The 22,201-nt window shown below is 39.8% G+C and overlaps 1 protein-coding gene across 10 annotated transcripts in view; it reads right to left on the minus strand.

Annotated features, from left to right (window-relative positions):
- The window catches only part of Shal (potassium voltage-gated channel protein Shal), a 248,156-nt gene that overhangs the window by 134,749 nt on the left and 91,206 nt on the right, over positions 1–22,201 (minus strand). For all 10 annotated transcript variants that reach the window (XM_076364750.1, XM_076364741.1, XM_076364742.1 and 7 more), the window contains exon 2: positions 15,073–15,235. In XM_076364750.1, coding sequence (XP_076220865.1) covers positions 15,073–15,235 — 163 coding nt within the window. The remainder of the gene's footprint in view (positions 1–15,072; positions 15,236–22,201) is intronic.

The following is a 22,201-nucleotide window of genomic DNA, read 5'->3' on the forward strand; positions in this document are numbered from 1 at the left end:
ATTTGTCCCATATCAAAAAAATCCACTGCGATCGGAATAAGTGGCAGTCCGTCAACTCGATTTCCTTAATACCTCCTCTTCTCTTCACTTTGCATATTTTCATATTCCGTTGCATGCAAAGTGCAATGATAACTTCGCGTCAACTTTCCTCGAGACTTTCCCCAACAAATTAAAAAAATCGTAGAAGTTCCACGCGAACTTTCTCACGCAACATGAAAAAGAATAATAAGACTGAACGTTTTTAAAGTCCTTACGCTTATGTAATCTCTCGACTATTCTCCATTTTCATGTTCGTTCTATAATTTTCGTGTTTTCAAACCGTAACGTACGCACAAACAACACTGAACTGTAATATTTTACATTCCCTCCACAGTCCGACGATGAACCATTTACAAAAGCTATTCAAAATATACAATTTGCACAGACAAACGTATTAAAAAATGTAGCCTATACTCAAACTATTCTAAAAACTGAAAAGAAAGCAAGTAACCTCTATGTTTAACCCCTTAGCCTATTTTTTCTGAATTCTGAATACAGCTACTTTGTTTAATAATTTATTGGAAAAAGAGAAAAATTCTGAACACATATTATGCCCATATTTCCACTTAAGTATAACAGTTAATTACAAAGGAATAAATTTTTTTAACTCGAATGAACCGAGTGATTAAATATATATATATATTTAATTTGTTCAATCATGTTGAAAATCTTCACAAGTCTCACTCGTTGTAGGGCAAGGGGTTAATGACGATTTCTCGTTCACCAAAGAGCTTGTGCACTCAATTTCCCATCAATAGACATCCACTGCTGAAGAATTGCTAGTGAGCAGTCGTGTGCGTTGCATCTATTAACCCTTTGCACTCGGAAGTTTTGCACTAGAAATATTTGAACAATTTCTGATGACATAGAATCGATATTTTGTGAAACTAAGTCGACGAGAAATCACGCGTACATTGAGAAACAAAGCTATTTGATTTGAATATTTCTCAAAATGATGCATTATAGGAAATATAATATCAAATATCGAATTTTATAATTTTACTGTATGAAATCGAGTGGTGAGTGAGAGTCGCCTCTCGAGTGCAAAGGGTTAACTACTAGTACATTCACTAATACAAACGTAGTAACAACTAAACATAAGATTGTATGAAATGCTAGTGACACCAGGTAAAATTCTAGCTTCCATTTCTCATTTCCTTCTCTGTAAATCTGCCAGTAACCTAATTAGCACTAGAACTACCGAATCTCGGAGCTCTTCATTTACAGTTGTCGGAAAGATAATAGCCGATTTAACCCTTCGCACTCGACGATACTTTCCATTACGAATTCACGATATTCTTCGCAACTAACACAAAGAATTATCTTACATAAATCAAGGGACTCGTTGTTATAGGACAAGGGGTTAATATTTCCACAGAATATTTCACACGCAGAAACATGAATTTCCAACGGTAGCAACCGACGCGTCAAAACGTTCATTCCAGTTTCAACCGCGCGAGTTCCCTACAGTCGACTTTTTCCCGAGAACGTAAGATCCCCCGAGAGAACGGGGAAGAATCTACCGGGCCGCAAGAAGGGGAAAGAAAGCGGAGCCACGTTTTTTCGAGGAGCCAAGATTTATGCGGTGACGCGGAGGAGCTCCAACGGAAGCCGGAGTTTGTTTCACGGGAGGAGAGAGGTTCTCGCGGCCGAGAACTGTTTACTTATAGAAGCTCCTCTCAAATATTTGTTTACCCTTAAGCAGGCTGAACTTAGCGAGCAGGATCGATCGCGATGCAACCGCGATCGAAAAGCAAAAACCGGTGCTTCGCTTTCGATTCTATTTATTTGGATAACCCGTGCCTCGCTCCGACCGCGCTCGTCCGCGACGTTCTCGATAAGCAAATTTCAAGACGCAATTCGCTCAGAATTTACTTCGCTTTCGCGGAATTCACTCTATTAGCTTCAACCCTTTCCACCATGGCGTCCTCGTACAAGGACACACTAAATGCTTGGTGTATCTGAATTCGGTAAATTTTATTCTTCGCAAAGATTCTATTTGAATGTCGACGTCTCTTATCAAATTCCATCGCAAAGTTAAATTAGAGACATTCAAGTGGACTCAGGAAATAATTCGTGACCGAAAGGGTTAATAAGATCGTCTTTCACTTGTCGAGTGTTCGATTCGTTGACGGTAGATTCGGTTTACCAGACGAATTGTGTACATTATATGAATCGAAAGCATCGAGTTTGGTAACGAAAGAAACAATTAAATCGAAATTTGGGATATTCACCTGAGTTTTTCATTCAGTCTTTCATTTGCCGAGTGTTAGATTCGTTGACGGTAGATTCGGTTTACCAGACGAATTGTGTACATTAGATGAATTGAAAGCATCGAGTTTAACTAAGAAATGATTGAATCGAAATTTGGGATATTCGTTAAGATCGTTTCACTTGAGATCTATATTACACAGGAGAAAACTATTTGATACAGTATCAAAGAATTAAGACACTAAAGAGAAATTGTTCTCAATATTACGGTCAGTGTGAGAATAAATATATTGATGAGTGATGAATGTGTGCAATAGATGAATTACGCGACTGTGTGTGAGCAGTTTTGAATGAATGAATGTTCAAAGCATTGCAATATTCCAGACTAAACTGATTTTCTCTATATTGATTTTTATATTAATAAAGTTCGTTTCTTATGAATCTAGAATATTCCAAATATACGTGAAGTTAATGATAATGAAAGAGTGTAGAAAGTGTGCATCTGAGTGTATAAATAACGCATGAGTTGTGTGATTTGTAGATTATTTTATCCTGAAATAATTATACCGTTTCAAATAAAATTCTCTTTCTCCTACAATAGCAAACTGAATCAGTATGAAAGAAACATTGTTCTCGACCGTATATCGCGGAAATTAGCTCGCTAATGTCTGAATTTACGCGTTTCCTCGTGATCCAGACGTAACAGCATCGAGCACTATGGCAGCAGCAGCTGCAATACGACCAAACACGTGGAGAGCCTATGCAAAGTGTCTACAGTAGAACGAGCCTTCACAGGTCAGACAATCAGCTGCTAAGTACCCGAGACGTTCCCTCGTAAATAGAATGAAACGGTTCCTCGAACGAGCTACAGGTTAATAGGAATTTCGTACAGACCGGCACGAAGTGGATTCAGTCGTCGCGGGTCGGACGACGGGTTCATACTCGGCACACAGACATTTCGAGTCCGCAGCAGGATGGAATGCTCGTCTCGCAATCAGTGAACACCGCAGGCTCTGCGAACATCTCGAGCGTGAAGTGGCAAGTAGATTTAGTCGGGACAAGCCAGACAATCGATCTACGGACTCCGTTCGACGTTGTCTCGAGTTTCACCCTTTACGGGCGAAGATTCTTTGAAATGTACGAAATCTTCGACGGATGAAGCTAAATTAACCTTCAAAGTTTTTACATGGAAATATTCAAAATTTTCTGACGAGCTACAGGCGACAGTTTGAAACTAATTTGACGATAATTCATAGATAAATTAAGCAACGAAGGAGTTCCATTTCAATATTTCACGTAGCAGTGGGAAGTTCCATTTGAAATATTAAATATTCAACTTGATAGTTTCGTTGTATCGAATCACGTGGTGAGTGGGAGTCACCTCTCGAGTGAGGTTAAGGGTTAACCCTTAGCCTTTTTTTCTAGTTACACAATTTTCCATCCGTCGATCCCATTCCTGCTCACTGGCGTATCCAGCACTGATTCCTTCTTAAAACCATCTACTCTGCTCTGTCAAGTAACACTGTCTCCTTTGATTGGGAGACACCTTGATCTAGTGAACAGGGAGCGGCAGAATAACATTCTCCCTCTCCGTCATTTCTGTCTAACCGACGAACGACTGAAAACGCAGTGAGAATCGCATGGGAACCGCCGGAGCGCTATTTCCCATTAACTCGACGTCCACGCCTAATCGATCTACTTTCTTTCACTGAGACTGCGTTCATTTAACGAGACCGAAATAACGAATGTAGACGGTTCGCCCTTTTGCGTGTCAATACTTGTGGGCCTGATAGATAGACCAGGCCCATTGACTAATTTATGACCAAGGGGACCACCAGGACCTGGGTCACGTACGCCCTCGTCTGAATAGGTTAATTCTTAGAAAAGCGTTGTGGAAAAGTTAGTTAGTCGCCGTTCCTCGTTAGAGCCACATCGCGTAATAAATATATTTAACCTGACTACGGACTTAGTTTTTATTTTAGTAGCCCTACACGAACAAATTCCGCGCCACGTATCGGACGATCTGAAACGTTTCATCTCGCCGAAATGCCGACGTTCGTCCGCAAAGGGTTAAACGCAGTCCGCGTAATTTCTTACCGGGGTCGGCGCAGTTCGAACTCCGTGCGTTCGCGATGCCCTCGAACGAGCGGGACGCGACGAGGAAAATCGCTTGTCGGGGATTTAATTAAATTTTTATTCCGTCCTGAAGTCATCGAGACTCTTGGCTGCCTTACGATTGCGCATTTACCGCGAGCACCCTCGTGCTCCACGAGTGCGTTTCGCGGAGATTTTAGAGCCCGATATTTTGTTGTACAATGTTTCGACGAATGATCGCGCGTATTTATTGGAGTAGTCGAGAGTGTTACTCGATCTATACAATACAGTACAATACGAAGTTGAATCTGTACAATACAGTTTTAACTTTTGCGATGAAGGAAAATGTATTAGGTGAACTGTATTATACAACTATTATGATAGACGATATATCATTCTGACTGCACAATGCACTTTTCTATTGGAAACAATGATTAATCAGTTAACCAGTTAACTGTGGAATTTAGTTGGAAAAACCTCTGGTTCTGCGCGCAATATAATCGAAAAATGGAGGTACTCGTCGAACGAATGCGCGTGGAGTATATTTTAATGAAAGATCGAAGCGAAACTAAGAAAAATTACATGTTTATGTGAAAAATAAAGAATTCATGAAAGAATTAGTATCAAGCTTTACGACGTGTATACTTGTTACAGTTAACTGGTTAAATCATTCGCTGCTAAGGAATATACTTACAGCAAGTGTTCAGGATTGCCAACTGTATCTTGTACTTGAGAAGTATCTTAATATAAGATAAAATAAATAAATTTTAAATTGAAAATTCAAATGGGATCATATATTTTAACAGCGAATGCTTAAGATTCTCCATTGTTAGAAAAGAGTAAGTATCATAAGCTATGTCCTATTACTTCCAACTAAATTAACCATAAAAGTATCTAAACAAAAACCTCACTAAACCACAGTATCACTCGCAATATCGAATAAAAATTCTTCAAAATATTCAAAATAAACCATCGAGTGTCAACCCCAGTTTAACACTGGATTTACGGAACGCGTTAAATTGGATTACAAAATCAGACATGATCTTACCGATAAGAGTAAGTATTATATAAAATACGGAAAGTTCTCGTGGCAGTGAACGTATTAAACTATGTAACTCAAGTTGAACTCGAGTCACGCAAGGAAATATAAGAAATCTACAGTAGCACTCCAGTGACATTCTACGAAGTTTCAACAAGTTTCAGCAGATTCAGCTGTCACCGCTCGGCCAATCGATGCACGGTAACCCATAGAAGCACCCCAACTTCACTATCAATTATCAAACCACTTCCACAGCGTCCCCTACACCAGACACCTATCAGAAACTGCAGCAGGAACGTTGCTCCGGCGGCAGCATGAAAGATTCAGCGATCCTCCGCGGCTCCTCGAGGCGGACGCTAGACCGGAATCTGATCAGCCGCGGAACGAAAGTTCACGGCGCGACGACGAAGAATGGAAACGCGGCGTAGAACGGAAGATACGTCGGCGTCCGAAACCGTGAAACGGGACGAACACGTACCTATGCATATGGAAATGCGATGCATCTGCATTGCAGATTCAACCGAGCACAGAAAGAAACCGACCCGCGATTTCAGGCCGGCGAATCGCCGGGAAGCTGTCCTTGGGCGGCCACTAACTTCGGAGGAATTCTACGAGGAGTCTACAACTGTTTCCGTCGCTGTCGAATCGACTGATTCGTTGACACCCGTTTGTGCAATGTGGTTTTAACCCTTTACTCCAGAAAATACTTTCTATATTTATACATAACTTCACCATCATCGACACCAATCGCAGATTTCCTTAACCCTTTGCACTCCGCAGTTTTTCACTAGAAATATTTGAACATTTGATGATGAAATAAAGACGATATTTTGTGAAATTAACTCAAAGAGAAATCACACGTACGTCGAGGAACAAAGCTACTTTATTTCTATGTTTTTCAAATTGATGCCTTATGCATAGTATAATATTAAATATCAAATTTTATAACTTTACTGTGTAAAATCAAGTGGTGAGGGTCACCTCTCGAGTGCAAAGGGTTAATCGTTTGAACTCTGTAGGATCTAATATTGCACCAGTTATGATATTGAATATTTTAATGAATCAAAGAAACTACCCTAAAATTGTTAGATTTTCCACAGATTAATATTAACCCTTAGCACTCCACATGGTTTTGCGATATGCCAGCAACTCCTACCAATATTGATAGTGGTCCTACTGAAAATTAACAATGTTATAACATTTCTTAGACCTTCAATTCCCTTCTCAGTAGAAACTTTGTATATTTGGAAGAGATAATAATCTTAAGGTAGTTTTCTTAAAATTTATTAAAATATTTAATATTATAACTGGTGCAATATTAGAGCCTACAGAGTTCAAGGGGTTAAACGCGGTAGTATAATAATTATTATTGAACAATTATTATAATAACTCAGGGAATGATAGTCTCTATTAGTAATTGAAAGTGTCTTTGCAGTGTTTCTGCAGCGTTAATTTTCAGAGCACAAATTAATGTAGAAATATTAACCACTCGCGCTGGATATGAATTCAGAGATTTGAAAGTCTCGATGAATGTTGGTTTTACCTATTTTACACAGGTGTGCACATTAATTTCGTTTGTTAATCATTTTGTATAGAGTGATGCATTTTTAACTCTTAGCTTTTTAATTTAATTTTGATAGTGGTCCTACTGAAAATTAACAATGTTACATTTCTTAGACCTTTGATTCCCTTCTCAGTAGAAACGTTGTATATTCGGAAGATCTAATAATCTTCAGGTAATTTTCTTAAAAATCGAAGCGCGAAAGGGCCGAGCAACGAGGATCGCAGGAAGCAACAATCGCTATGAATCAGATCCGCGAGGCGGCCGGAAGATTCCCGACCGCGATCATGTCCGCCGCCGCCACTTTATTCGGCCAGCTGCCTCGGGTCTCTCGGCGTGCACGGGATAGTGGTAATGAACCGAGGGTAGCCGCTGGCCGACGGCCAACCAAAACTTCTGCTAGAGGCTCGGGAACTCGTCTCCGACACCGATGCGGTCGCCGCGAGCTGCGCCGACAGAAGAAATTCCGCTGCACACTCGACTTTCGCGCAACCGGCTCCTCTCCTCTGCCACTTGACCAGATTCGGCAACGAAGTTTCCTTTATCGAGACTCTCTCGTCGAGTTAACCATTCAACGCTAACCTCGCTGGCATTTATTTCTCATCGAGGAAATCGACGAGTGATTCGACGATCGCGTTACGTAATAAAGAAGGATAGACACTGCGATATCTGTTATTAGAGTCGGAATTTTGCACAGATTTCGTTTTAGGATTAATAACGGTGCATAGATGTCCCGGAACCTTTCATGTTTATCCAATGAATGAGAAATCCGATGGAATGCAACGAACGGCTTTGCCGAAGCAGAAACGAAAATACCGGTTGAACTTCGACGAGGGAATGGCAACTGGCAGACTTTGTAATGGATGTCTCGGAAGTCTGCGTTTCTTGGCTCGAGTGCATCCTGCCCGAGGAAAATATGTACACTCGTGCTCGTAAGTTTTGGGACGGATACCTGAAGGCGATACAAAATCTAAGGGGTATTTGTATTATCGATTGAGGTTTCAAACTGGAGCTTGAATAACTTGAGCTTGAATAAACTGAGAATCTAACAGTGTTCACAAATGCTTCAAATAATAAGAATAGTACCAGTACTGCATCGATTCTAAATAACGAACACGAATAAAGGGAAATACGAGATAATATTAACACTAGATTTACGGACATTTATTCTATACTTTATTCTATTGTACCTAGAGAACTATGTTCGTTTATATAAATCGCGAAAATTGTAGCTTCGAAACCAGAGTATTGCAACGCGTATTACCATAATTGCACGAATCAAGCTCGACTTAAACAATTACTAAATAATCTTTAGAAAATTCAATATCCGTCAAATTGACGGGTTCCGTAAACCTAGTGTTAATTAAACACGAAACACGAGTAATCTAATTGTACCTGAAACCAGATGCAAATCTATCGAATCAACCAAGTTAACCAAAATACAGAATCTAAGTATTTGTATTATCGATTGAGGTTTCAAGCTGAAGCTTGAATAAATTGGAAATCTAACAGTGTTCACAAATGCTTCAAATAATAACAATATTCCAACAGTACTGCATCGATTCTAAATAACGAACACAAATAAAGGAAAATACGATGTAACAATATTAATTATACATGAAACACGAGCAATCTAATTGTACCTGAAACCAGATGCAAATCTATCGAAACATAAACCAACAAGTTAAGAAGCAAGACTCGCGACAACTATACGAACCGTACGAAAATACGCGGAGACCGTTCAACTGACCCGATATTTCCCGGAGAGCGATTCGTCGGTAGGGTAACGGGATTTCTGTGTCAAGAAACCTCGAAGATCTCTTCAGCGTCGACGGGAATAATTGCTGAGAACCGCGCCGGATGGCTGGAGCGCATCGATATACGACTCACGTGGAAAAATAAAGTCGCATCTCGGGGAAACCACCGCGGAAAAAACGCGTCCCTCGTTTAAAAGAAAGAAAACAGTATGATACATCTATGACTTTTCTTTTCATGCGCGTATTGTTTGTTTATATGTTATAATCCGCTTTTTCTATTTAAATTACTTCGAGTTGCTGGTAATATCAATGTTCCTTTATGTAACTTCCAAATAATATTCTTAATATTTCGTCAGGAAATAATGAGTGTTTCCAATGGAAAATACTGTCGATTGCAAAGAGTTAACACATGAAACAGAAATAAAACAATTCTGCCCCATGACTTACGCGTAATGTTTCTATGTAACTTGCAAATAATACTCTTAATATTTCGTCACGAAGTAATGAACGTTTCCAATGGAAAATACTGTCGAGTGCAAAGAGTTAACACATGAAACATAGAAACAAAACAATTCTGCCCCATAACTTATACGTAATGTTCTCTTATGTAACTTGCAAATAATATTCTTAATACTTCGTCAGGAAATAATGAACGTTTCCAATGGAAAATACTGTCGAGTGCAAAGAGTTAACACATGAAACATACAAATAAAACAATTCTGCCCCATAACTTACGCGTAATGATCCCTTATGTAACTTCCAAATAATATTCTTAATATTTCGCCAGGAAATAATGAATGTTTCCAACGAAAAATACTGTCGGCAAAGGAAAAAAATCGTTTTATCGATATTTATCATTTACATGGGTCTGTAAGCTATAACACTTATTTATTCAAGAATAAAATACAGCCTTTTTCCATAGAACAAAAGCGCAGTATATCAAAATTGATTTTCTTTGGCCGGTTTCTTTAAAAAAACTGTGCGTTAAGGGATTAATAACTGCTCGTCTCAAGACCGACCGATTCGTCGGATCAAAGGCGACGTATCTAATCAAGAGTCCGCGGGTTCGAACGAGCGGAAAGCCTGCGGCGGATCGCGCGCGTCGTTAGAGCGATCGTCGACGCGATCGTCGGCCACTCGACAGACGGATGAACAGAGGAAGAGGAGATATTCTTTGATCTCGGCTAATAAAACGCCGCTCGACCGATTAAAAATAGCTGCGCCGGCTCGCCGGGAATAATTTCGATACCGGACCCATCTCTCTCTCTCTCTCTCTCTCTCTCTCTCGCATTCAGTCTCTGTTGTCGATCGCTTTTTTTTAGATCGAGAAGCTCCGATATCTCGAGTCGCAGCCCCTGTCCCCGGTAAATAGAAAACACGCGGCGGTTGCATCGATTCCTCGAGCGATTCGCCGCGATACCACTCTAAAACTGGCTCCCGCGGATATAAAAATAGTGCCGGATCGTTGCTGCAACGTTCGACGAAAGCCGGCGATGATGAATCGGGCCGCGAATTTTATTTACGTGGGCGCGCCGCTTGGAGAAGCTAAATCGAGGACGCGGAGACACGGAAACGTTCACGTATTCAGAGGTTTGATGATTGTTGCTTGAAAACGATGGATTTGGAGGGTATCTTCAGTTGTTTATCTTATTTTGTAATGGTGGTGCTTGTTCACCCTTTGCACTCGACAGTCTTTTACTGGAAATATTCAAGATTTTCCGAGATACAGACGACGTTCGAACCTAATCTAACGACAGTTCACAGATAAATTAAGTAACAATGGTATTTTACTTAAATATTTCACATAGCAATACAAAGTTCAATTTAAAGTAAATATTTAACTTCATAGTTTTGCTGTATCGAATCAAATGGTGACTGAGAGTCACCTCTCGAGTGCAAAGGGTTAAATATTGTTTAAAATCACTAGATCTATATATGAATCAAGGATTTTACTATCCTCCACTTTACGTTCTATTTAGATAATGAACTCTTAATTAGACTTCAAACAATTTTCTTCGTAGTACGTGGGACGGTCGTCAAATGATCGTTTCGACCCACCCAGTACATTCCAACAGGTGCGCCTTAAAATCAGAATGAAAGTTGTTAGTTATTCAAAGAGCCGTAGATCTGCAATAAAAGAAAATTAGGTGACAATATCTAACATCGCGTCTGTCAGCAGTTTAATAAAACAATTCCATATTCAATGTTCGAATTCTCCAGTGGATCGTCTATGCAGACTAAACGTTATTGAAAATAACCGGTAATCTCGAGCGTTAAAAATTCTTATCGAGACCGAAGGTTCGTGATAAATGAGTGTACAGCTGGTCCAAGGTACGCCCAGCAATATTTCAAGATAATGGTCCGCGATAGCGGAAGAATTTCTCGCGTGAGAGGGAGCCGTGAAAGATGCCGCGCCGCGGCCGGGGAAATCGGAAAATTCTGATCGACGAGGAGCTAAGGAGCACCGTGGAAGTGTGCCACGGGGACAGTGGATTACCGGCGTGTCGGCCGCGCGGGTTAGAATAAATCGGCCGACTTTCCGAGACGCCGTGCACCGCGCACCGCCCCGAGGCCAGCTAACTTCCTTATCGATCCCATCGACCGACGGAACCACCGCGACTTCCCGTTCGCGAAGGGAAAAGTGTATCGGTTCGCCGGCTTTCTGATCGAGTTCCGTGTACGCTCGTTCACGGAAAGCCAATCTCGGTAAATAACTCTCGTTCCTGGGGAGATGATGGTTGCCCGTCAATGGACGGACCTTGGCGGGTTCGGTGTAAATGGAGTTGCTGATCAATGAATCAGAATTTTCTGTTTCTTTGGAAGTATTGAGTGTAGATGATTTTTGGGTTGTTATGTGGCAAAGTTGCGGAGTTTCCTAGTGTAAAAATGTCGAAGTTTCAAAGTTTCAAAGTTTCAAAGCTTCAAAGCTCCAAAGTTCCAGAGTTCCAAAGTATAAAAATTCCAAACTTCCAAAGCTTCTAGATCTCAAAGTTCCCAAGTTTCAAAGTCCCAAAGTTCCAAGTTTCCAAAGTCCCAAAGCTCCCAAGTCTCAACCTCCCAAAGTTCCAAAGCTCCGAAGTTCCCAAGTCTCAAAGTCCCAAAGTTCCAAGTTTCCAAAGTCCCAAAGCTCCCAAGTCTCAACCTCCCAAAGTTCCAAAGCTCCGAAGTTCCCAAGTCTCAAAGTCCCAAAGTTCCAAGTTTCCAAAGTCCCAAAGCTCCCAAGTCTCAACCTCCCAAAGTTCCCAAGTCTCAAAGTTCCAGAGTCCCAAAGTACCAAAGTTTGAAGATCACAAAGTTCCAAAGTCTGAAGATCCCAAAGTCCCAAAGTTGCAATGTCTGAAAATCCCAAAGTCCCAAAGTTCCAAAGTCTGAAGCTCCCAAAGTCACAAAGTCTAAAAGTCCCAAAGTTCCAAAGTCAGATCCCAAAGTCCAAAAGTTCCAGCTTTCAAGATGAAAACAAGACACTGTATCCGTACTACCAATATCCATCCCCTACAAATAGCTCCAAGCAACACAGCTACGAAAGAAGTCCTCTTCCAAAATACTCCTTATCAAAGAAAATTCTCAGAACTACACACGATCGTCTAGTACTTAATTAGATAGCGAATTTGAAGTTCCAAGCGATTTCCAGTAAAAGGAAATTTGGCCGCGTGGTAAAGTGATCGGACGAATTCCCGGTGAAAGTTTTACGTCCTGCTGAGGCGAGTACATATCCGCCGGGTGTACTGAAACGATAGGTTCCAGGAGGAAAGTAATAAAACGATCGAGGAAGTCCAATGGAGGACAGATCCGCTCGGTTCGAACGAGTACCCTATGAAACGAGAAATTTATTTCCGTTGTCCAGTTATTAATAGAATGAAATTGCCATTGAGCTAAAATAACATGGTGCAGTAATTCGGATTCTATATACAGGGTGTGCTCGGAATTGCGTTAGAATGAAATTAAGTCTCTAATCTCAGTCTATTGTTCTTTCATTACTCGTTGTCTAACATATCCTGTGTCCCATTCCAATCTCCCTAGGGAAATTCTCATTGAAATAACCAGTCGAATAAATTCATTTTACTATTAACAATTTCTGAGAATATACAAAAACTTACTGCTTATCGTACATACACGTTCACTATCAAAATAAAATATTGATACGAACCAAATCATATACTGTCATTTTGATCTACGTTTATCAAACTAGAAATCTTTATTATTCGCTACTATAGAACAAGAGATCAACAAATACCAAAGAAGTACCAAAACTGACTGTTCACCATGAACCCAAATTTTCTTCAAAACTGAAACATTAATACCAGCAAGATTAAATTATCTCTCTGATCCACGTTCGTCAAACCAAAAATCTTTATTATTCGCAGCTATAAGACAAGAGACGAACAAATGCTGATGAAGTGTCCATTAAAAACGGCGAAGTTTAATTCCGTGGTAGAATGAATCGCGTGCCGGGCCCACCGCACAGGAGCGTCTCGAATCCGCCAGGTGGTTGACCCGCATATATCGCGTCCGAGAATACCCAGGAATGATGCATTCATCATCGCCGGTCCTAACGGAAAACTGCGGGCATAAAAATCCCGCGTGGCGAGACTGTATTAAGCGTGAAATTTAGTGGCGTGAATTTATGACGGCTACCCTCGTATATCAGTGAAATAAGCTCGTCTAGCTATGTACTCGAGCTATAGATCATCAACTGGATACTCAGCTTAGGCCAATGACGCCGAACCGAGGTAAATACTGAATATTCTCTCGAGGATGGTAACAATTTCCAGGGAATCGCCGACAATTTCCCGATGACCTTGGGGCCGATCAACCGCTTCCAAAGACAACATATCCAACAATATCGATATCCACTCTACCAGAATAAAGTGACAGGGCCTGTGGCGCGAATAGTGACACAGCTATTTCTGGACACGCGAGCCGTGTGTGTACTCGAGGAAACGAGCGGAAACCTTTCGCTAGGCCGCGGAAGAGAAGCCACGGCTAACCGGAACATCTATTGTCTCTCGTATTATATTTTCCGCTGTTTTCCGCATTGTCGGTCGTCGAACGCACGATAGAATCATGGAGTTCCTCAGAAATGTACAATGTTTCGACCGTTTAATTTCGCTGTTTGTTGATTTTATTAAGTGATAATCTACTTGGAACACCTATTGTCTCTCGTATTATATTTTCTGCTATTCTTTGAATTGTTGATCGTCGAACACGCGATAGAATCATGGAGTTCCTCAGAAATGTACAATGGTCAAACGTTTAATTGGCTGTTTGTTGATTTTATTAAGTGATAATCCATGCGGAACACCTATTGTCTCTCGTACTATATTTTCCACTAGTGTTCTCTGAATTGTCGGTCATCGAACATATGATAGAATCATGGAGTCCCTTGTAAGTGTTAATTTCGCTCTTAATTGCTTCTATTAAGTGACAACGTATCAAAATGCGAGAGTAAACAATGCATACGTTGAACTGTATTTACAACTTATTTTTGTTGGTCACTATTTCTATTGAATGACGATCTATCGAAAGACACAAATAATTGGAAGCAATAGTTTGATTTCGAAACAATTCGAAACGATAACTTCTCATTCAGACTTCAAAAGATGTCTCCTAACACCTTCGGTAGAAATACTATTAACCCTTTGCAGACGAAGATTCTTTGAAATATACAAAACTATTAAATATACTAAATTATTAAATTAAATTTAATTTAATCGACTAATCGACAAATCGACTAAAAAAATCATTTGCTCGCGACTCAGTGTTACGAATATAAAGTTTCATCTCGCCGAAATGACATCCTTCCGTAAAGGATTAAGTGTTACCTTTTATTATATCCTTTTATACCTATTATTACGTTGTCTCCAATATTACTAACAAAAAGAATTGCTCTGCGTTCTACAAACTCTTTCAAAGTGCACGTCGAACACTTCTAACAACACAGAGTTACCAAGAAAAAACCGGAATCCGAGGTGCAAAGGGTTAATACTCCCATTCCAAGGAAACTCGTGACGAGTTACAAGAAACGAGAATAATTGCTCAAAGAGCGCCAGCGAGCTCCCGAATTTTGATTGTACGGAACAGGAATTAACGCGAATCGCATTTGCTCCTGAGCCGCGCAGCCAGCCGTCGATCCATTGAATTACGCTCGGCTGCAGCAGGAATAAAGGTCGAATGAAATTTCGGTCGAAGTTCCACGCGTCCGGCGTACAGCGAGCGCGCGCGCACGCGTGTCCCCGATAACAAATTAATAATGAAGATCGCCGAGCCCGGGGATAACGAACCGTGCCGCGATCTCGAACGTCGCGATGCGAGGCTGACACCGATCCGCTCGGCCTGTAGTTCGCACGGATAAAAATAGAATTTCCACTCACCCTCTGCGCCTTCCGCTTGTCGGCCCGCTGATTCTGGTGATATATGCGACTGAAATTACTGACGATAACAGGCACCGGTAAAGCGATCACAAGGACACCGCTCAGGGAGCATACACCCCCCACGATTTTTCCCGCGATCGTTTTCGGAACCATGTCACCGTACCTGCAACAAAAATCGAGCGCAATTGTTAGTGTCATCGTGTTGAGATATTATGGAATAATTGTACTGTTTCAAATAAAATTCTCTTTCTTCTACAATATAATAGTTGTCATGAAATAATTGTACTGTTTCAAATAAAATTCTCTTTCTTCTACAATATAATTGTTGTCATGAAATAATTATAATGTTTCAAATAAAATTCTTTTTCTACTACAATATAATAGTTGTCATGAAATAATTGTACTGTTTCAAATAAAATTCTCTTTCTGCTACAATATAATACTTGTCATGAAATAATTGTACTGTTTCAAATAAAATTCTCTTTCTTCTACAATAGTTATTATGACAACTAATAATAAGTATTAGTATAATTATTTCATGACAACTCACAATAAAACACTAACCAAATCAAACAACTCACACGCTATTTATACACTCAGATGCTCTTGTCTCTCTCGCACACTTTCTACACTCTTTCATAATGCATTAACTTCACATATTAATAAGAGTAGTTATCTAATGAGAAAAATATCAGAAAATAAGATTTATTCGAATAAATTTACTTTGATTTATTTCTTGAAAAACATAGTAAGAAAATTATAATTGACACTGATAAACAGATGCGCCTCCGCGCTCTTCGCAATTTTGGCACGACACAAGAAGCACTCAAACGGTTAACACATTGCGTACCGGGTAATTTTCAGAAAACTGAATTGTGATGGCAATTCTCACTGAGGTCAACTTACTATACATAGAGAAACTCAGATATATTGTTATGTAATATACTTTAAATAGACAATCGATTCGAATCAAATTTTATATTTTCTTTCAATATTAAATTTTCTTTGTGTTGCAGTAATCACTTTTATGGCATGATATTACAAGTTAGTTAATTCATTGTTGTCGCTATGAAATATTACGGTAATAATACTAACTTTTAGAGCAGTATTGCTCTAAAATTATTGATCACTTGTTTTAGTCATTCAACCGTCTAAGAAATAAAGTACTCTAAATCTTATCAATGAAATGTTCTTCCCCTTAATCATCCCCTTGTCTTCCATTGTTTCTCTCCAAGCCCAAAACCTCTCCACTGCCTACCAATATTTCCAAAATCCGAGCAGAACGCGTCACGCCAACGGATACCTCTGCATTCCCCATAAAACGGAATGAATATCATCCGGAACAAGACGTTTCCCATTCCTTCTTTCGCCCGCTTCCCGCGTCCGTCCGGCGGTGTTTAATTGAAAAATCCCGTACAACATCTGGCACGTTGTTCGCATAATTTCATAGCTGCTTTACGGTCGCCGGTCCCGCGATGAATCACACCGCGCCGCGATTTATACGATAATTCGCATCGTAAATTCTCGCGTCCCCGGCGAAAGAATGAAATTCAACTGTATCGCCCGAAGAAACCGTCGGTACGGAGCGGACAGAAGAGGAGAAGAACGAGAAACGGAGGGAAATTTCACTTTCAATTTCTCCGCGCGGCAACGTTCGCCGGAATAAAAATGGCGGAACTGCACGAGAAATTCACGACGTACCGAGGAAGATTACGAGCGCCTCTTCTTTCCGTCGTAACGCGATAAAACTTTCCCACGATTGTACGTGTCCTGAAACGCGCCGCCAACGACGCCCGCCGCGACTTTGTACCGTGAACATTCACTCCGAGTCACATAAATTCCTTTGTCGGTGAATTATACCGGCGATCAACGGCCACCGCGATTCCCTCGACACTTCACTTTTTATTTTATCATGGATAAATTATCGAGTTAGAGACTAGCAATTCTAGGATTATTGATTTCTGAGAGTACCAATCTAGAGGTTATCAACTTTCTGAGATGATCAAACTTGAGATTATCAACTTTGGAAGGTAGCGATCTAAAGGTTATCGACTTTCTGAGATTACCAGTTTTGAGATTATCAAGTTCTGAGAGTACCAATCTAGAGAGTATCAATATTTGGGAGTACCAATCTAGAGAGTATCAATATTTGGGAGTACCAATCTAGAGACTATCAACTTTTGAGAGTACCAATCAAGAGACTATCAATTTTTGAGTGTACCAATCTAGAGACTATCAACTCTTTGAGATTATCAACTTTTGAGAGTACCAATCTAGAGACTATCAACTTTTGAGAGTACCAATCTACAGACTATCAACTTTTGAGAGTACCAGTCTAGAGACTATCAACTTTTGAGAGTACCAATCTAGAGACTATCAACATTTGAGAGTACCAATCTAAAGACTATCAATTTTTTGAGATTATTAACTTTTGAGAGTACCAATCTAGAGACTATCAACTTTTGAGATTATCAACCTTTGCACTCCGTAGACGCCTCTCAGTCGCCAATTGATTTGATACAACAAAATTATTAAGTTTGATATTTAATATTAAACTTTGTACAGTGCATCAATATGTGAAATATTGAAAGAAAATAGTTCAGTTCCATAATTTATGTGCGATCTCTTGTCATCTCAGTTTGAAAGAATGTCGTTGTCATCTCATTAGATGTTCAGTATTTCCAATAGAAAACTTCTGGAGTACAAAGGATTAATATAATAGTGAAACTACCGAACAGGTGGAATGACTTATTTCTAATTTATTATACAAATTAGAATAGATTTCTTGAGATTCAAATGGTCTTTTTGTCTTGTGTCTGTACAAAGATAAATTGTTCGTTAATCTGTCTTTTCTGATGGTTTCAGTTAACTTTCGGTTCCATTTTAGTTGGTCTTTAGTTTAGTTCACGCGGAAGAAATTCTTGTTGATGTTAATTTAGAGCGAGGCTCATTATCGATAGTAACTGCGAGGGTTCTTGGAAACTTGGAAGTTTTATTGGATAATTAGTGGGAAGTTTCGAGTGAAATGAAGATGTAACGTTCAGTATGGTGGAATGTTAACTCTTCCAGTAAAGAGAGGATTGTTAGGAATTGTTATACAAATCGATAGAGAATATTATTTATACAGAAACATACAAAGCGTTATTATTTATACAGAGAAAATTGAAGTTCTCGTTCAATTTTCATAGTGCATTCACGTATAAATTTGATCATACGCATATATAATGACGAAATCTGAAATGATTACAATTAGCCTTGTTGGAACAATCGACCAGCCCATTAACTGAATTATGAAGTATAAATTCTTTAGCGATAAATTACAAAATAACAGATTTTGTATAAATCTATGAATTATTATGTATGAATTACTAAATGAATTATTAAGCACAAATTCTTTAGCGATAAATTACAACATAATAGATTGTTCGTTGCACAGATTTTTAGATAGCAAGGTAACCCGTAATTCAATGAATTCCACGGTCTTCAGAGGTGAATCAATTAAATTACAGTGTTTAAAGTTTCTGCGGAGCGTGACGAGAATTATTTAGGAGCTCGATGAAAAATGCAAATGAGCCTTGCGGCAGCGGTCGACGCAATCAGCCGGGCCGAGGATAATGCACGACGATTTGATAAATATTTGAGAAATAGAACGCGACACGTAACAGACTAATTTATCATAGGCCAGCTAGATTAGCCGTGTATCGTGCGAGAAACTGGTTGTACCGACCCGCCGCGTCTCCGCGAACGCGCCGGGCACTTATACCGCAAACGTCACGAGCACCTGACGTGGGCTTCGGAACGCGATGTCTGACCATGACGCCTTATTCCACTGAAAGTGAAAAGACGAATCGCTGCCGCTGGCTCGCGACGCGTTGTTCCGTTCGAACAGTTGCTTCGGTGGAATGTTAAACTGCTCGAGCTTCGGATGTTTAGGAGTGTGCAGTTGAAAGAAGAATAGTTATTAAAGACAATTTTGTTAGTCATTTGAGAACAGAGAGAGAGTTGTAAGCTTGGCAAGGCAAGGTTGAAGGTTCGGTGCCAGCAAACTATTTAATTTTGATTTGGGAATATCAATTTGAGATTGTTATTTGGAATATTAATTTTGAGATTGTTATTTGGGACTATCATTGTTGAGATTATTGATCTTTGAGAGCACCAATCTAGAGGTTATCAACTTTTTGAGATGATCAAACTTGAGATTATCAACATTTGAGAGTACCAATCTAGAGACTATCAACATTTGAGAGTACCAATCTAGAGACTATCAACATTTGAGAGTACCAATCTAGAGACTATCAATATTTGAGAGTACCAATCTAGAGACTATCAACATTCTGAGATTACCAGTTTTGAGATTATCAACTTTTGAGAGTACTAATCTAGAGACTATCAACTTTAGAGAGTACCAATCTAGAAACTATCAACTTCTGAGAGTACCAATCTAGAGACTACCAACATTTGAGAGTACCAATCTAGAGACTACCAACATTTGAGAGTACCAATCTAGAGACTATCAATATTTGAGAGTACCAATCTAGAGACTATCAACTTTTGAGAGTACCAATCTAGAGACTATCAACTCTTGAAACTAGCAATCTAAAGATTATCAACTTTTGAGAGTACCAATCTACAGACTATCAACTTTCCCAAATTACCAATTCCAAGATCATCAACTTCTCGGAGCTACCAATCCTAAGATGACCAACTTCTGAAACTACTAATCTTATCAATCCTTTGCAACACTCAATTCCCTTCATCTTAACACTCAAGTCTATTCCCAAAACAGTAGCTCCTCGTCAAGAGAGCGATGCAACTGTTCTAACAACTGTTTCCCCTGCGAATGACAAATTCATAGTTTTGAAGCAATAGCTTGCCCCAGTTGCGCGGAACACCCTGTAAAAGCAAACTGCTCCGACCAACGCACCGATTCATAATTTATTTAAACGAACGCCGTTAACGGTCCCGTTGAAAAAACGGCGGGAATACAATGCAAGGACGTGCACAGCTCGGACGAGCGAAAAGTGCAGCTCACGATATGTATCTCCTGTGCCGTGACGCACGTGTTAATTAACCCTTTCATCAGAGCCGCCCCCACCACTGCGCATATTCTACGATAAGAGTGCGCCAGTGGTTGAGAATAATTTGCGTCTACACTTTTGACGAGCACAATTATTCCCCGCTAACCGTGCAGCTTGTTCGTCCTCGTGAAAGATAAAGTCAACAAAGTTATTTTACCTCGCTAATTGGATTCTTAATAAATTGAATATCGAGCGCGGAGTGTTTTGTTTGATTGCCATGGCTATTAACTTGTAGATTTGATCGCGTTACACGATCATCTTATGGACTATCGGTTCACTGGCCATTTCAAGGTGAACTTGTTTATTATGCAATTGCACATATTATAGTGGACAGATGTTGTTTTCTGAGCCTATAGCCGGCTATAGCTGAATATCTTTGGCAATAATCACCTGCAGTCGATTACGAACGCGAAACGTAAAAAGGAATACTTAAAATGACGATTTCAGTGCTAAATGCACAATGAATTCCAGTAGAATGTGTTTTATAATTTATGTAGTTTATACTTGTATGTAAACTAATAAGAAAAGTATAGGAATTCTGGTGATAAACTCGCGTAAATAACGAAAATCTTCGCAACGCAAAAACTAGACGTATAAAATAATCAAAATTGTAGCACTAGAATCAGGAAAATGTCAAAAATTGGGAAAGTTCAATAGGGAAACTCCCAACAATTCGATTCAATTGTATCGATCTTCGATTCAGCAGATGAAGCAAAATTATACATCGATTGCTTAGATAATTGGAAAAGGGAAACTACGTATCTCCTGCTGTTTCAGTAATTAAACCATTCGTTTGCGACTTACTGTTGCAAATATGAGTGAGACTCATGAAGATTTTCAACATGATTCAACAAATATATATTACTCAGTTCATTCGAATTCAAAGCAAATATTATTCCTCTGTAACCAACTATTACACTTCAAAAGAAACATAGGCGTAACATGCTTAGAATTTCTCTTTTTCCAATAAATTATTGACAAAGTATTTGATCAAAGTTGAGAAAGAGATAGGTCAAGGGGTTCACAACAGTAAAGATCAAATTGACCACCACAAGACAATGAAAATTGATGTTTTTCTAGAGAAGAGACGGAAAAGCGATCGATCGTTCCACAAGATCGATGAAAAAGAAACGAACGTGGCACCGGTGCACCGGTTGAAACGAAAGAAGCGTGGAATCGAAAGGACCGATCGATGTCGGCGAGGACGGGGCGACCGGCGACGGAGGACCCGCGCTTGCCGCGCTGCATCGAAAATAACGAAGGAAACAAGAGGCGGCTGTTCGACCGGCGTCGCTTCAAATGATTCGCGAAAGTATGTGTGGCCGTTTTCCAACGGGGGATACGACGATCGACCGTATCGTTCCGCGGCCAGGTGTCCCTTTTCCCTGGGAACAACGCGGCTCATTCATATTTCTTAAACAGGTGCGCGAGGAAGGCATGCGCGATACGCTCCGCGTGGAAATCCTTTATTCAAACCAGCCGTCTCTAATCGTTTCGTGTAGTTTATAGCGATCACACTTGCTCGTCGTGTAACCAGCTTGGAAATAGAACCTCGAGATTGCTGCGTATCCGAGGAATTAGGGGAATTAGACGTTTCAAGGGCTTGAGGAATTTATGGAGAATAATGTTAATTTCATGTTGCGGTTGGATTTCTTTTAGTAAATTGTTTGAGTTGTTGAGAGGTTGAATATATTTTGTCTTTAATTTTGGAAATGGAGCTTTGAGATTGCTGCATATACGAGGAATTATGGGAATTAGACGTTTCAAGGGCTCGAGGAATTTATGAAGAATAATGTTAATGTTGCGGTTGGACCTCTTTTAGTAAATTGTTTGAGTTGTTGGGAGGTTGGATTTTATTTTTTAATTTTGGAAATGGAGCTTTGAGATTGCTGCATATACGAGGAATTAGGGGAATTAGACGTTTCAAGGGCTCGAGGAATTTATGAAGAATAATGTTAATGTTGCGGTTGGACCTCTTTTAGTAAATTGTTGTGAGTTGTTGGGAGGTTAAATTCTATTTTGGAACTTTAATTTTGAAAATGGAGCTGATA

The sequence above is a fragment of the Nomia melanderi genome, chromosome 2, assembly GCF_051020985.1.
Source record: "Nomia melanderi isolate GNS246 chromosome 2, iyNomMela1, whole genome shotgun sequence".
Lineage (NCBI taxonomy): Eukaryota > Metazoa > Arthropoda > Insecta > Hymenoptera > Halictidae > Nomia > Nomia melanderi.